Source organism: Mastigoproctus giganteus, chromosome 7 (genome assembly GCF_048544385.1).
Source record: "Mastigoproctus giganteus isolate SK-2022 chromosome 7, ASM4854438v1, whole genome shotgun sequence".
NCBI lineage: Eukaryota > Metazoa > Arthropoda > Arachnida > Uropygi > Thelyphonidae > Mastigoproctus > Mastigoproctus giganteus.
The window spans coordinates 155834362-155852493 of NC_143581.1; the positions used below are offsets into that span (position 1 = coordinate 155834362).

Here is an 18132-nt window from a genome sequence, read left to right on the forward strand (position 1 = left end):
AGCACTTGTCGAAAATTTGTAACAGAACATCCCATATCTCCGAGGCTCCCATTCATGCATATTCATCGCCTGTGGTATTCATACGGCCAATACAGGATCTTTGGTGAAGATCCTGTATTGGCCGTATGAATGCCAAGTGAAACTTCTTTAGGTGATAAATAATCACCTAAAGAAGTTTCACTTAACTTCTGCTATGCATGCTCAGCACAAACAATTTTTTTTTTTTTTATACATGAGAATGAATAGTTTATGAAATTGTTAAAATTTCAAATTTTATGGTTATTTATACTAAAAAAAATGTAAATGTTTTTTAATTTCTTCGATTTATTAATTTTAGAAATAATAGGCATTTTACAGAGGTAATTTTTTGCATTAGTAAAACTGTTATTTACTTACATTTTCTAAGTCATTTTACAGAGTGTTTTTTAATGACATGAAATTTCACATGTGAATGAATAGTTTCTAAAATAATTAAAAATGGGAGATTTACTGTCATTTGACTAAAACCTACTTTTTGTTTTCTTAAAAAATGTAAATATTTTTAATTTGTTGACTTCAGTTTATTTTAGGAAAATGAAGGATTTTAATGAAAAAGAGAGGGGAAGGTATTTTGAGAGAGATGATTTTTTGCATTTGTAAAAGTGTATGTTGTGCTAGAACCTACATTTTCTATTCTATTTATGAGGAAACTCGGATAACCTATCTGAATAAACTACAATAAAATCTCAAAAAAATAACTTCTCAAGGGAACAGGAATCAGTTCATTCTTCTAATGAACATCATACAAATTATTTTAAGAGAATTATTATTTGCTCAAATTAATTACGTACTTTTCGAACATACAGGTTGCAATTTTCTACTTAGTTTTACTTCAATATTGACCTTTAAATCAATAACAGATAACTAAAACAACAAAATACTTAGCATACTTAATTAGTAATTAACTAATTAATATTAATTAGTATAAACCATATTTTTTATATCTGTGGATTTCTGTTTGGATTTTCTGTTAGACGTCAACTGATTCCGACTGCTTCAAGAAACTGCTTCGACTGCTTCTGCCCTTTACAAAAACATTGAGTACAAGTTCAGTTCATTACAATGGCTTTGCTATGTAGACTTGGCTATCAAGAGCATAGCCAAAGCTTTACTAAAAAGAACACATCTAAACTATTTTTGTTTTTTTCGCATGTGTGAATATTCACTCACAATAAACACTGCTATGAGGAACTATTAAAATGCAAAGCATGGGATAATCTTAAATTTCAAGCCTCCTTGTGCATTTATCAGCTCTATGGAACACTGTGCCAATTCTTTCTTCTTTCATAATAGTGTAAATTAGATCCTCACACTGAAACTGACGGTGCAAAACATCTATTGCTTTATCTTTACTTGCCCTTAGAGGTACTGGAAACATCCACAAAAATGATGCACTGCTAATTAATGAATTTGTGCTTCCTGAGTATTTATAATAATGTAAATTTCAATTGGAAGTTGTGTACCATATAGTTGCAAACAGCAATAAAGTACTTCCTCTCTGAATAAATTAATAGAATCCATCTTCTCTTGTTTACACTCTCCACATCCTGGACAGAAAAAATGCTTATAACTAAGTCAGATTCATTCTTCTAGTTTAGCCTACTATGGTACTCCATTTCCAAAATGGAAGCGGAAGAGTTAAAAGCTGCTGTTATAATAAATTTGCACACAAAATTCTTAAATGTATCTAAGAGTAATGATCTCAGTACATGGATGTTAGGGCACAGTGGATTGAAGAGTTATGTTGAGATTTTCAAATGTTGGCATAATTAAAAAAAAAAAAAAAAAAACCAACCAAATTGCTTGATTTAAGTCGGAGGAGATGAACATGAACAGACTTTCTACATGAGTTAGGATAATATGCCTAGAATTATTTATCTAATTGCTTTCATAAAGAGTTTATTATTATTATTATTATTATTATTAGCCATATGGTTCAAGAAAGCCTGAGGCTTATGCTGCACTAGCCAAAAAAAAAAAAAAAAAAAAAAAATTCTGAATTTCCGAGAGAGAGAGAGTTTGTGATTCAAAGGTTCTTTTTCTTGAATTCATTAATTTACCTTCATTCAAAACGTTTGGATCAAAAACTAGATTTGAACATGGTCAGTGCCACTCATTAATGACTGCATGAGTGCACATTTCAATTTGGTACCTCCGAAAAGTATTAATACAGTTTTTCTCACTACATCTAACCTCTATGTTAAATAGACTTCTCAAAGGTTGCCACTGTTTTACCAGTCTAGTTCCACATTTAACCAGACAACCAACACATATATGTGCTTCAAAACATTTTTTTACTCCAGTCAGTGACATGCATCACTTGAAATTGTTTAATTTTTCTTTTCAGTATTTCTTTTGAGATAGTAATAATTTTCCACCAAATATTCAAATTTCAGAGGAAGGCATGCAGCCCCCTTCCAGCACACAAATTAATAAGATGACAAGGATAGCATATTAGCTATAAGTGCTCAGTCTTCCCTTTTAATATCCTTGCTACAACATTTAGACTAACCATAACAAATGCCATCAACAGTAAGTGTCAGGCAGTTTTTGAAAGGATTTCCACATGATTTTAGGGTGTCAGAGGATGGTGCCTAATGTAACTTTGAGTTATTTTCCAATGCAGTCATTGAAAGCATGCTGCTTTTGATTTGACAATTTTTTTAAATTATGAACAGTCTCAATAATGGAATAGCTTAGAAATACTTTGATTTCTGTCATCTGTAGCAATTGGAAATGACCCACTTTTCAAAGTCATCACTGCTTCTTTCCCTATTCATGCAACTAACAATGCCTGTTTTTAGTTCTTCCACAATTGCATTTTTTTGCTATTTCGCTTATCAAGAAACATTTCTGAACAATGCAGCTGCACAATCAGCACAACTCAAAAGAAGGTTATGTTCTGTGGCAAAATATGTGCAAATAAACATTCAACACATATGGCCATCATCACTATGAAATGCTACATCTTTTTGCATTTCTCTCTGTGCACTGTCCTTATGCTTATTTTTTTGCAAATATCTGATTACATTGCATTTCCCACTGCTTGAAATTGAAAAACACATCCACAAAGAGTACACAAGGCGTACATGTTACCTCTTCAAGATTTTATGAATTATAAATACATTTTAAAATTATAAATTTTAAATTTATAAATTACATTTATAAATACATTTTAAAATTATAGATTTATAAATACATTTTAAAATATATTCACATGGTATAACACACTTAGTTGTCATTTAATCTATACCTATGACTAACACATTGTATTGTCCCCCCTCCACACAATTAAAATATAAACATGAAACTATCAGTCACTTCCATTTTCAAGTACATAAAATCATTGTTTGAAAATTCAAACTAATGCATGCACATGTATAACTAGGATTTGCTAATTTCACTGAAAGACTCACATAAACAGCATACATTACTTCCAGCTCTACTAAAATAAAACTCTGGATTTAGTAAGCTAGGTAGAGGAAGAGCTGGTGATTAATGTGCAACAGATAATTTTCAAGTGGTCCTGTAATACCATACACCACTGCTGCCAGGTTAAATTTGCCTATGACAATCAATTTTATAACAACCTTTATAATATAGGTATTTCTGCTATTAGGAGACAGTAACTGGTAACTTCTATCTGCCATCAAAATTTCTGTTGGCATCAGTACTACAATTTATTTTTTAAAATCTATTTTATTTTTTTTATGAAAATAGTACTATATACTAATGAACCTATAGTACTTAGTGCTGTGCATGGGCAGAAAGTTAATAAAAATGAAAGAAATAAAATATTGAAATACTGATTACATTATTCTTGAATTTCAGTAGATTGTATTTTTCAGGAAAAATGTGTGAAGGAAAATGGAAGTTGAAGGAAAAAATGAGGAAGAAGAAAAGTTGGTTCTACGAGTTTGAAGCTGGACAGTAAAAGGATGTTGACTGGCTTGGAAAAGAGAGCAGAAATTATAGAAGCCAATTCACAAGAACAGTGCCCATGGAAGTATCTATAGAAAAGGCATGCAGCAAAAACAGAATGTCTATGAGACAGAGAGTGGAGAGACTCTGTTAGTGATGGTCATTAATTAACCTAACTGCCCTCTTGCCCTCTTTTTAATAGAATCTAGAAGAGTGAGAGAGGTTTTGAGGGTATTACTCCAGATGGGGAACAATATTCCATAGTAGGGTAGATGAGATTTGTTCAGAGTAAGTAGCTGTTTGGAAGAAAAGTAATGCTAACAGTGAAAGAGAAAATCCAGTTTTTCAGATGCAGAGGAAATAATATTTGTGATGGGCTTATGCCAAGAGAGGTCAGAAACCAGACTAATCCCTAATAGTGATATATGATCATGTTTAGAAATCTGAGTATTGAAAATAAGCATAGGAGCAGAAGAATCCTTTTTGCAAGATATAAAACAAGGCTTAGTTTTAGAAGGATTGAAATAAACTAAGTTATATTTATCCCACCAGAAAATTACCTGGAGATCAGTATTTAAGAAAATGGTAGTGGATATTCGAGAAGTTGAAGAGCTGTTTTTTCAGCGCAAAGTTTCTTAAACTGAGGAAGGTGGAATGCAATATGTCATCATCAGCAAAACTATGGGCAGAATATCCAGTCGATGGAAGAAGGTCATTAATATACAAGAGGAAAAGAGTGGAGGAGAGAAAATGAAACCTTTGGGAACAGGAGCATTAGTGGAGAAGTTAGAAGACAGAGAGCTATCTACCATCACCCACAGTGAGTGGTCAGAGAAAACTGGATACCCTACAAAAACATTTGGAAAAAAATAAGATGGAAGCTTATAGTTTTTCCTTTTTTTTTTCCAAAACACAAATATAAGCCTTAGAATATCAAGAGCAATTGCTTGATTTTTGCCAAACTTTCCACTGAATTTGTCCATAGATGGGTAACATATCATTAGTGGATCAATGTTGAAATCCATACTGGCAATCATTGATTAGATGGAAGGTTTCTAGATAGTTTAGAAGTTTGCAGTTAATGTATTTCTCTATTAATTTAGAAAGAGTAGAAGTAATGGCAATGAAATGTCAACTGGATGGGAGAGATTTCTCACCCTTTTTAAGAACTGGCTGGATATGAGCAAATTTCCAAGCAAAAAAGGCAACACAGAACAGGAGTAAGGTCAGGAGCACAGGTTTTGAGAACAAGTAGAGAAATACCATCAGGACCTGGTGCTTACTTGGCATCAAGATTTCAAAATTCTTCTAACATCTTTTTGATGGAAGACCACAGGAGGCAATGGGTAGAGTGTACTGGGAATGGTAGGAGATGGTTTGCCAAGATCATCAATATGGGTATAATCAATAAGGGTAGGATGATAGCAGATCAGCTTTATGATTAGCTGAGATGACAATAGAACCATCCAGTTTTGACCAGGGTTGGAATAGAGATGGGCAAAAGTTGCAGCCAATTGCTTTGACAAGAGACCAGAATCTTTTCTACTCCTAGCCTCTTCAAAATCTAGTTTGGACTGATTAATAACTGCCAGGTTCAAGAGCTTTGGTGTAAGCAGAAAATGAACCTGGAGATTAGGATTCAAGCCAACTGCAATATGCACACATTCTTATCTTGAACAGCCCTAACACATTTATGGAAATAAAAGGTTTAGATAGAGGATAACATTTTAAGCTGGAGTGTGAAATAAAAAGGATTTAATCCCTACTGCAGCGGTTCTCAAAATTTCTGAGCCCATACCTCCCTTGACCTGTAAAATTTTCCCGGTGCCTCCCTTGAAGTAAAGCATCTATAATTGTGCAATTTCTTATTTTTAATATGTTAATACAATAATTATTAATACTACATGAAATAATAAGCATCTGTAGTTCTAAATTACTAACGATTATTATCCAGTAAGTAAACATGCCAAAAACAATAAAAAAACACAATTGCACACTGCTGAAACCATATTTTCAACCATGCAGCTAATGCTATACTATGCAATCTACCTATATATGTCATACATAGTATGCACTAAATTATATATATTACATTACATCATATCAATCATAATTCATCAATCCATTTCTGCAAAATATAATATTTTTCCAAATAAATGTTTATCTCATGTTTATATCGAAGTTAGAGTGAGATAGGTGGCAGTAAATGCTTTAAAAAATAGGTTATAAAATTTAATGTTATGTTATGAAAGTTTATTTATATATATATATATTTTTTTATTTATATATGTTATGTTATGAAAATTACATTTCCGTTAAACTTTTCTCACCTCCTTTTGCACTAGTCTGCACCTCCCTGGGGAGGCGGCGTCTCTCCCAGTTTGGAAATTGCTGCCCTACAGGAATAATTTCACTGACATGATCTGAGCAAATATTGAAATCAGAAGATTTAAAACAGTAACTCAACCAAGAAAAAGAAGAAAAGATATCTTGCAGACCATTGCATTTTGCATTTTTATAACAAATGTCATGAGGTTGAGAATAGCCACGAGAGAAAGGTTCTACTGTAGAAGAGACCATCACTGAGTTGTGATCTGAGGTGCCTACTTGGAAGGACTGTTTGTGAGAAAAGATCAAGAGGCTGTATCAGGGTTGTGCCAAGTCATTTTAGTATCTGAGGCAAGAACAAAAAATTGTGCCCTCCTCTAAAATATAAAAAAAAATATATGACTTATTTAATATATATGTCTTGTACACGTTTTAAGAAAAATAAAGGGATGACAAAAAAATAAAATATGAACTGTTAGATTGCATATCTTCCATAGAGATAGAGCGTTTACACTCAATGGCGTTGATGATAACTCTGCCGGGATGCAAGTAATTGAGGTTATAAAAATGACAACCAGTGCTGTAGTCGTAAAATTAGCAGAAGCTATACTCTATGAACGTTATGAAAAGTACAGTATAGCGTGCATATTAAGCAAATTCCAGAGGGTATACAGTGTATAGGCTATTCACCTTAAAAAATCCAGAGGGTATACGGTGTATACCTGTGTATACCCTCCACTACAGCCCTGGCGACAATCATGGTGGCACCCTAGCTAGCACTGCCGTGCAGAACTCCCTATCTGTACAGTGGCACGACAAAGATTTTCATCTTTCAAAAGCAAAATGATAAACGGATTGGAATAATCAATACATAAAATCGAAAATGTTGGCAATTATTTAATCTTTCTTTTGGCCCCCCTTTCAGCTTTTAACTTGAGGCAAGAGCCTCATTCACCTCACCCTCTGCATGGTTCTGGGCTGCATACCCAGCTGCTTGATATAACCTGACCTCGACAATGCCCTCTGCATACACGCTACTCAAACTTCCTTCAGCCACTATCTGGCAGAGGAGAGGCAGTGAGTTATATACTAACTGGTCTGGATGCCTCCTGGAGCATTACTATTAGGTTCGGTCCCATGGACTATCTAGCAGCTGGCCTGCAAACACCATTTTAGAGCTGTATCCTGGAAAAGTAAAGAAGAACTGGATCTTGCCATGATGCCCTTCATAACCTCAAAAGACATCAATAGTACTGCATGATGGAAGAGATGGAGTTGCTGGAGCTTTGCTCTGGAAACTAAACATGGGTCATGGGTTACATCACTTCAAGCCTCCAATAAGCAAAGTGGTGACGATATAGCACTGATTTATGAGAGTGATCTACCATCTAGTATTGCCTGGTAACAGTAACACAGAGGAGCAGCATTCCTCTGTGTGGTGTAGATGCCACACCTCAACCCATGCTTACGTTGGGTTGCACATGGGTGGCTGCCTCCAGTATACTAGGTGTCATATTTCAGGAATTAAACATGGGGTTACTAATGGGGTTGCCCAGGGTTACCAACAGTTCTATCATCATGAAGATGCAAGCAGAGGATTTAGTTGATACAGAGTGATGGTCAAATTCAGTCTACTTTACTCAAGTTTCACCTGAATATCAGCATTTTAGACTCCCAGGTAGAAAGCTTAGGTAGAGAGAATATCTGTGATAGGCTCAAGTACAAAAGGAATAGAAAAAAATAAAAGAACACAAAGGACATTATAATATAAAGGAAATCAATTAAGGAAATTATAAAGGAACAGAAAAAATTTAAATCATAAATATTAAAAAAATCATGGTATACAGTAATCACAGATGGGAAATTTATGACACAACATTTAAAGTTTATCTGGAAAAGATTTAGATACCTGGAACAATGGCTACAGTTTTTAAGGCTCGTAGTACTCGGAATGTCCTCAGAGCACTCAGGTTTCCCAAATCTACTCCCATTGTAATATATCTATAAAGAAACGTTAATTTAAATTTTCATTATAAGTATTATTAATGTGTCAATAAGAAATGCAATATGAATATAACATAAATATTACAATAAACCACATCAAATTTATGCACAGTATGTTTTAACATCATAGTTCTCAGCCATTGTAAAAACATAGTAGCCTACCAATAAATCCTATACTTGTATATATATAGATACTCTTGGAAAAATGTATATACTAAAATTATTTTGACCTATCAACATTTCAGGGTCCACATACAATTCTGTCATGATCCGCTATTTAAGAAGCACTGGTTTAGACCATCAAGAACTTCTGAAAATATCACGTTTTTGAACATGAACTAAAAATCAGGCCAAATCAATTACTGTTGGGTATGTTTTTAGGGCGAAGTTTTATGGCTCTGGCTAATAGAGAAGTTTTCTTAAATTTTTGCTGTTTTATTGACTTAAATTGGCATATTAATTTATTTTCTAGAAGCAGCTTTATATTCCTAATCATGATACTTAGTTTAATTTGAAATTCGATAGAGATTTTGTACGTTATTACTTAGTATTGGTAAGGTTATTTGTTTTTTTTTTTTTTTAGGAGCATTAGCAACTAAGGCCATATTGCTTCGGGATATGTGGTGGTCATTCCCTAACCTTTCCGCATCCTCTGTATTTGGTGGTGACGGGAACCCCGGTCTAATCAAGAAGCGTGTGCTACGCACTGCAGCTCCTTCCCACCTGGCTACGGAGGTGCCTGTATTGGTAAGGGTATCCAATCCACGTGTTTTACAAGATTTTGCAGCTCCGGCAAATGCAAAGTTTTTATTCATATTTAGCCATTTTATTGACTTAATTGTTATATTAAATTATTTTCTATAAGTAGCGTATAGACCTAATCAAGCTCCTTGGTTTATTTTGAATTAAGATAGCGCAATTTTGAAAGTTAATAAATACTTTCTGTAGATTTACCGTTCGTAACTTGCCGCCATTGTTATATGATACAACATATCCCGAACTGGATAGCATAAGGTTTAAGGTAAAACTAGATAGCGAAACACGTAGCAGATATTAGAAATCTGTTAGCTTAGTGTTGTATTATCAATTAATCAGTAAAATCTTGTTAAACTTCATTGTACAAAAGTACAATGACGTTTTTGTATAAAATTGTACTTTTTAACTAAATACATATAACAACTTAGATTTTACAAACGTAACATTATTAACACTTAATTAATACATATAACTTGATAGGAAATACAGAAGTTATATAACGAAACACGGAAATAATACTCGATACTCAAAAAAAAAAAATTATATATATAGTGTTATAACTGCATTGGGATATAAGTTTGGGGTTATAATTTTGTATATTGAAATTTTATTTGAAATTGAATCTAAATCATGACACAGACCAGAGCAGCAAATAAAAAGGCTCAAGATAATGGGAGTGCTGTGGCTCAGGAAAAACTAAGGCGGCAGTTGTCCTCTGAATCACAGCCTTTTAAAATGTACTGCTTGTTTCATATTTGTGGAGCAATCAGGGAACAGTACATGATATTGCCAAGGGGAGAGAATGTGTGTGCATGATGTAAGGAGTGTGAGGAAATCAGGCGACAACTCAGCATTATTATGGGCCTTTATGAGAGCTTGAAGGACAGGGTGGATGCCCATGAAGGATCTAAATTGAGGGGCCCATCAAGCTCTCAGCTGCCCACATCAAGGCCAGAGCTTGCACTTGAACATCATGCAACAAAGCAGCAATCCCTAAGGCAGAATGCACGGGCACCACAGGAACTAGTAGTTGTCGGTGACTACTGTCAGGGAAATGGAGAACGTATTGTGCAAAAAGAATAGGTGGAACAGGACCAGGGTATGTCTGCCAGGGGCAAAGGTTGATAATGTAGAACAGATATCAACTTTTAAAGGCACAAAAGGTGATACTGTTGTACATGTTGGCACTAACGATATTAAGTGTAGGAAAGCGGCAGAATTACTTAACAAGTACAGGTCACTGGTGAAAAAAAATTCATGAATTAGAGTTGAATTTGAAAGTGTGCAATCCTGCCCAGACAAGATAGGAAGGAGCATATGATGAGAGCCTTATCAATCAATTCGGCCCTGAAGAGATTATGCAAGGCTCAAGAGGTAGAATTTTTCTCAGACTGGTCTGTGCTTGTTAACAGGAGAGACTGCTTCTACAGGGATGGGATACACTTAAATAGAAAGAGTACAAGAATATTTGCTGATGCTATTGAGGTAGTGTTAGGTGGGTCAGAAAACTGCTACCTCGCGGAGATACACAGACTAATAGATTAACAGTAGCCGCTGGCAGAGGTGGAAGTGATTCTTGCACTGTCCTATTAGAATGATCAGCAGCCTGAAAAACAAGATGCAGGAGATTTCAGAAGCTGTTGGGAGTCATTGCAGTACAAGTAAACACATGGGCTGTGTTAGGGTAGTTAAGGATAATAACAGGTGCATGTATACTTGCATGTACACCAATGCTAGGAGTTTGGTAAATAAATTTGATAAATATTGTTGGGATATCACAGAGACATGGTGTCACACAGATATGTGGAATGCAGAAATGGAATTTGGTGAGTACAATGTGTACAGGAAGCATAGACAGGATAGGAAGGGATGAGGGGTTAGACTATTAGTTAAGAAACACAAAATCCAAGGAAGTACAGTCAGTCGACATGGCTGGACAGTGCAGTGTCGAGTCAGTTTGGTGTGACATAAACACTGGGGGTGAAGGTAAAAAAAGCCAACACAAGAACGACGAGAAACATTGGATAACTTATGCGGAAAATTAGTTTCCCGATGCAGCACCCTAGCGCTGCTCACTCGGTAAACAGATGGTAGGTGTTATCGGTCTGGAGAAAAGTCGAGAACGATATATTGATTGACAGGTAGATGTGGCAAACAATGTGCTGATTGGTGCATGAACACAACACACGATAACATCGGTTTAGTATCACTTTAGTAGCAATCAGAAGCATTAATGGTAACTTGCCCTAATGAACACTTTCCATAATGGTGAAAAAAGGTCAGGTTGCCTCCACTTGAATCCCATGGCAGCTTGAACAGCTCCTGAAGTGGAGGGGGTAACCTAACCTTTTTTCCTTAGAATCATGGGTGGCCTAGCGCATAAATTGTTTATTAACAAAATATTAATTTTTTATTACTGTACTTTTAAACACTTGTGCAGATACACACATATCATAACATTAATCAACACCTCAATAGCTATTCACCATATATCTATATATATATATAAAGAAAGAATCATTCTTTCTTTTCCTAACCTAGGTCACGAAATATAAAGAAACCTTTTATATTATTTCCTAACCTACCATTTAATGTCAGAGTATGAATTATAACAAATAAAGAAACCTTTTCCTTTTTTCGTAACCAAACCTAAATCAACAGTATAGTAAAAACATTCATGAACTCCAAAAATCTGCTTTTAATAATGAGAAAAAAAACATAAAAATGAACAGAACGAAATTTTTATTAATTTAGTTTTCATCAAAAAATCAGTTTTATTTTCCTTACAAATTTCTTCCCTCTTTAAAGATTCATCGCTACTATTACCTGTTTACCGTTAATCACAAAACTATTATGCACCATTCTTTACTCATAAATACACATTATACCAACCAATGACAACACAGTAGCTTGTCATCTGTCGTACCTGCCACCAATCATTTCATTGTCTGCCACGCCTACCTTTCAATCAATATATCCTTCTCGATTTTAGCTCCAGACCGATAACACCTACCGTCTATTTACCGAGTGAGCAGCGCTAGAGTCCAGTGTCGGGAAACTAATTTTCCGCATAAGTTATCTGACGTTTCTCATCGTTCACGTGTTGGCTTTCTTTACCTTGGCCACACTGGGAAATCAAAATTGAGAGTAGTAGTGTGATATAGGCCTAATGATTCTGATGAGTATAATGAATAGTTGTACAGGGAAATAAAGTGGACCAGCCAGTAAATCAGAGAGTCTTATAATGGGGATTTAAATTTCCCAGATATACTGGAATTTGTGAGTTGGTCACTCACACACTAGCAAGGCTTTTGTGGATTTATTGGATGATTGTTTTCTAAAGCAGCAGCATGTTCAGGAAGCAACTAGAGGGAGTAATACTCTTGATCTGATTATCAGTAGTGTTCCTCATGCATTAAGAATCCCTAGATAAAAGAACCACTAGGTGGCAGTGATCACAATGTGTCGAAGTGGGATTTATTCAAAGATGTAATTACCATCAGGGATAAAGAGAAGGGTTTTTGTTTTCATAAAGACAACTATAGAGGTCTGAGACAGAATTTAAATTCTATACAGTGCGATTATGGACCACTGATGATGTTACCAAGAGCAAATTCAAAATGAGAAGCATTCAAAGAATTAATCTTGGAAGCTACTAGGCTTTTCATACCATCTAAGAAATATTGTTCAAGAGGCTTTTCATACCATCTAAGAAATATTGTTCAAGGTTTAGGCCTAAATGGATGTCAGATGAACTAATGAGACATGTGGCAGAGAAGAAAAATGCATGGGATACATATAAATTAATGAGTGCCGCAATAGCCTATGGTAGATATAGGCTAGTCCCCATTCAAGTCACAAAGGAGGTTAGGCAAGCGAAGGCAGATTATGAGAAATCTTTGGCAAAGGATGCAAAGAAAAACAGCAAAGAGTTCTTTACATATGTAAACTCTAGAAGGAAGGGAATGAATAAGATCAGATTGGTCCAATGGATATCGATGGTTCAACTGTCGACGATCCTGCTCAGGTAGCTAATAAACTAAATGAGTATTTTGCACCTACATTCAGTGGCTGATTTAGCACTTGAGGGGCCCCAGACACAATTCAATTTTGAGGCCCCCCCTCTAAATATTTTCGGTACCACTACAATGTGCATTCTATGCGCACGTTTTTACTATAGCACACGCTCTAGATTTGGTGTTGCGGTTTTAGTCATTTTGGTTGCGCAATTCTTTCATACATATTTTAACTAATGTTTAAATGAAAAAATCGCGCAATTAGGAATTAATGATAATATGTATTCTACTTCAGATTCATTTAGTTCGCATAGATCTTTCATATAATACGTAGGGATATTCGCATAAGAGTTTCTAACTTCTCATATTAAATTATAGTTTTATTCAGTAATGGTAATAATGATTAGTGTAAAAATTAAAAATGAAACAAATTTATTTTTTTTTGAGACATGAGGCCTCCGCTATTTACGAAGCCCCAGGCGCGCGCCTCGTGCACATGTGCAGAAATCTGCCACTGCCTACACACATGAGGAGTTATTCAGGGAGGGGAATGCCAGAGGTGTATTCAACTCTAGCAGTAAGCTACAGAATCTTGAAATAACTGGGAGTAAAGTGGAGGAGAAACTGTTGAAGATAAACACAAGAAAGGCACCTGGGGTGGATGGGATCTATCCAGTTATATGAAAGGAGGCAGCAAAGGAAGTAAGCAAACCCTTAGCCACAATTATGACAGCTTCCTTAGACTCAGGGGAGGTACCCATGGACTGGAGATGTGCAAATGTGACCCCAGTTCACCAAGGAGGATCAAAAGGCTACGCAAGTAATTAGAGACCTGTTAGTTTAACTTCTGTTCCAGGGAAATTAATGGAGGCACTGGTTAAAGAAGTACTGCAGGATCATCTAGACAAGACTTCAGTTATAGCTCAAACACAGCATGGTTTTGTTAAGGGGAAGTCTTGTCTGACCAATTTGATTGGATACTATGATGTGGGCACAAAGGAACTGGATGCAGGGAATAACTTTGATATCATATATTGTATTTTGGAAAGGCTTTTGATACTGCTGCACATGGAAGACTGCTGCAAAAACTGGAGTAGTGTGGCATTGGAGGCAAATTGCTGCTATGGATAAAGGGATGGTTGAGTGGGAGAATACAGCGAGTGGTAATTAATGGACACTGTTCTCAGGGCCGTGCCGTGCTATGATACAGAGAGGCGGCTGCATCAGGCGGCACCGTAAAGGGGCGGCATAATCATCGAAATCAAAATACAATTTGAACAATTAAGGGGCGGCATTTTGAAGACTTGCATCATACTGAGAAAATCTACCGCACAGCCCTGACTGTTCTTTGTGGACTAATGTTATTAGTGTAGTCCCTCAGGGTTCAGTATTGGGTCCATTGTTGTTTTCTATATTTACTAATGATGGTATATCAGGCTTAATGTCCAAATTTGCAGACGATACGAAGGTTGGTGGGGTTGTTAATGACAGTATGCTGCTGCAACAGGATCTAGAAAAGTGGGAAGCAGTAACCACAGAATAATGTATCAACTGTGTAGTACTACACTGACGTGGTGCACAGTGTGCATAGTGTTAGGGTCAAGCGCCATCTGTGGTTTCCCAGATCTGTGCCACATGTATACTGTGAAGAAATACAGCACTACTCTTAATGCCAGAAAAGAGTTGTCTGTTGTATATGGCATATTGCATTAGGTTCTGTTGTGTGTCCTGGCATTTGGTTGCAGGGCCCCTGGTGGGATCCTACGTTGCCCACACACACCACTAGGAGGTAGCCAAGCTGCCCATAATTCTCTGGCTGGTCTCTGCCAGGGTTGCCTGAGCTTCCTAGGCAGAGGCAAAGTAATTTAATATAATAAGATAAAAAAAATTAAAAATAAATAAAATAATAATAAAAAAATAAATAAATACAATAAGATAAAAAAAATAATAAATAAAATTAAAATACATTTTTAAAAAAATGCTGGGTTAGCAAATCCTACCCTACAGAAGGGTAAGCAAATCCTACCCTACATGAGGGTTAGTAGGGAGTCATGTCTGGTTGAGTTGTGGCAAGACCATGGGTGCCATATCCATGAAGGTTGTTTTCAGTTATAGAGTACTGATCCAGTCCTGTTCTTGTTCACTTACAGAGGGAAGAGTGTCCTTTAGAGATAAAGGATAAGATGAAAGTCAGAAGGCTAGTTCAATTGAGTTAGTTGCCTCTGCAAGGTGTGATCTTCTTACGGGCAAACTTGGTAAAGGCTAGTTAATATTCCTGCTTAGTGATATACAGGAATTCTCTGTCTCGTGGGGGATCATGTATTTTTGAAATTAAATGGCATCTTAAGTCTTCGTAGTGAGGACACATATAAACCATATAATCCCAGTCCTCTTCCTGGCCACAGGAGCAGTAGGGGTCCTCCTCAATACCCATCAGGGTCAGCTTCTGTTTGATAGATCCATGCCTAGTAATAAGATATGTAGATGGAGAGAACCAAGAGGGAGTTTTGGGGATAACTGTAGCGACCTGGGGAATAAATTTTTTCGTGATTGGTCCTTTGCTTGTGTCTGTGCATCTCTGCTGCTAAGTTTGAGTGAGTACAGAGAAGAGGATTCGCTTTTCCATATGAATCTTGATTTGTGAGATTGATCGTGTGGTAAAGAATGGTGGCCGGAATTTCTCTTGATAGGCAATAGTGTATTCCATGGCAGATCACCTCCAGGTCCAAAGGCAGGACCCCAGCCAAAACTTGAAGAGCAGAAGTGCTGACTGTGCGGCAGGCTCTTGTCATCATGAGTAACATGCAGCGCTGGATGGTTCCAAGTTTCCGTATGTTTCTAATCACGGACGTGTAGTTGCAGATTTTTGTATGTAGATATGTTAGATGTGGATAAAAGGACAGTTTACTGTCTAACAAAATTCCTAAGTATTTGAGTTCCGTGACCATAGGGATTGTTCATCCTGCTTGATCTGTGGTCGGGTGGTCTGTAGGGTTCCCTTGAGTAGAATCGATTTGGTTTTTGCAGGAGAGAGCTGCAACCTGTGGATAGTGGCCCAATCCTGGAGTATTCTTAGGGTATAGTTTGCCTTGGGCTCGAGGGATGCTCTGAAGTTTGCAGTTAGCGTGAGGATAAGATCGTCAGCGAAAGCATAAGCAGGGACGTCGCCTAAGTTCATCATGAGGAGTTCATCCAGGATGACATTCCACAGGAAGGGGCCCAAGACAGAGGATGTCCCCTGTGGACATCCTCTGTGAACAGGACAGGATGTGTGATTCTACTGTAGGTGGTGGTTATGCAGATTTCCCTGTTGGTAAGGTACTCTTTAATGCAGTTGTACAAATTTTCCGGTATTTGAGCTTGGCGGAAGTGTCGGAGGATACTCTGCCACCAGAGATATCAAAGGCTCCAGCAAAGTCAACTGAGATTGCTAGATAGCATTTTTCTTTGGTAGTTGGGGCTGCTGTGGTGATTGTATGTAGGACATCTTTGGTGCACCATTAAGGGGGGGAACCCAAATTGGTTAGAGTGAAGGTTCACATTTTCATAGTGTTGTTTGATTCTCACTAACAAGAGTCGCTCCAAGAGCTTACTTAAGGTTGTAAGTAATGCGATTGGGCGAAATGAGCTGGTTTGTTCCGGAGGTTTTTTAGGGTTCTTGATAATAAGTTTCATATTTGCCAGCTTCCAATCTGGGGGAAAGGATCCTGTGCTAAGATATTTATTAAATAATTCCAGGAAAATGGGCAAATTTGTTTGTACAGCAATTTTGACAATTTCAGGTTCCAGGAGATCTGGACCAGGACATTTTCTCTCCTTCATTGTGGCAAGGGCCTGCTGCAGTTCACCAGCAGTGAAGGACAGCTCTACTTGTGCATTATTAGACTCCTTGTTCTGTTGGGTTATTGCAAATTGGGGTGAGGTCAGTGGTTGGTTCTCATCAGGAAAGAGGGCGTCCAATATATTGGTTATAGATTGGTTCCAGGTGGTTGTCATAGTTCCTTGTGGGGTCATAGTAGAGTTAATGACTTCTCCTCTAGGGAATTTATTTGCAGTAATCCGATATACAAGGGCACCTCTGTAGCCAGGTGGGCAGAAGCAGCAGTGCGTAGCACACGCTTCTTGATTAGACCGGGGTTCGAGCCTGTCACCACCAAATACGGAGGATGCAGAAAGGTCAGGGAATGACCACCACATATCCCCGGAGTAATATGGCCTTAGTTGCTAATGCTCCTAAAAACCAAATAACGATTTTTTAAAAAAAAAAAAAAAATCCGATATACAACACCCCCTAGGGTAAGTGTTTCCTGCTGTGGTGACCAGATTCTCCCATGATGTTCTTTTCCTGGGTAAAGGTATGGCTGCAGGGTCAAAAGTATAGAGCAGATATAATTTTTTAGGAGCACAAAAGGTGATATTCTTGTACATGTGGTCATTAATGATATTAAGAGTAGGACATCTGAATATTTAATTAACAAGTACAGGGCAATGGTGGGAAAAAGTTGAGTTAGGATTAAATTTCAAAGTGTCTGCAATCCTGTTCAGATACAATAGGAGGGAATATATGTTGAGAGCCTTGTCAATAAATTTGGCCATGGAGAGACTGTGCAAGGCTGATGGGGTAGAATCTTTCTCAGCGTGGTCAGTGCTTGTTAACAGAAGAGGTTGTCTTTACAGGAATGTGCAGTGCCATTGTGAGATATTTTTGCACCATAGGCAAATCATACACTTGCCTAGGGCATGTGGATTACCCATAAAATTAAATAATACACACAATGGCGAAGGACCTCAACCAAATGGCACCCTAGGCATTTGCCTGGATGCCTACCAATACCATGATAACACTTGGAATGGGATACATTATTATTATTATTATTATTAGCCATATGGTACAAGGAAGCCTGAGGCTTATGCTGCACCAGCCAAAAAAAAAAAAAAAAATTCCCGAGTTACCCCCCCTGTGTGTGAGAAAGAGAGAAGTAGAAAGGCATCACCAAGAAAGAGAAGAATGATAATATCCAGCTCAGGACCCTGGGTTTGCCAAGCCCATACTCACAAGATGTGAACC

The 18132-nt window shown here is 36.9% G+C and overlaps 1 protein-coding gene across 1 annotated transcript in view; it reads right to left on the minus strand.

The window, feature by feature from the left end:
* LOC150083272 (sodium channel protein para-like) overlaps positions 1–18132 on the minus strand; it is a 1345866-nt gene that overhangs the window by 1102038 nt on the left and 225696 nt on the right. Inside the window, exon 5 of the mRNA XM_090377950.1 lies at positions 8198–8289. Within this exon, the coding sequence (XP_090234076.1) occupies positions 8198–8289 (92 nt within the window). The remainder of the gene's footprint in view (positions 1–8197; positions 8290–18132) is intronic.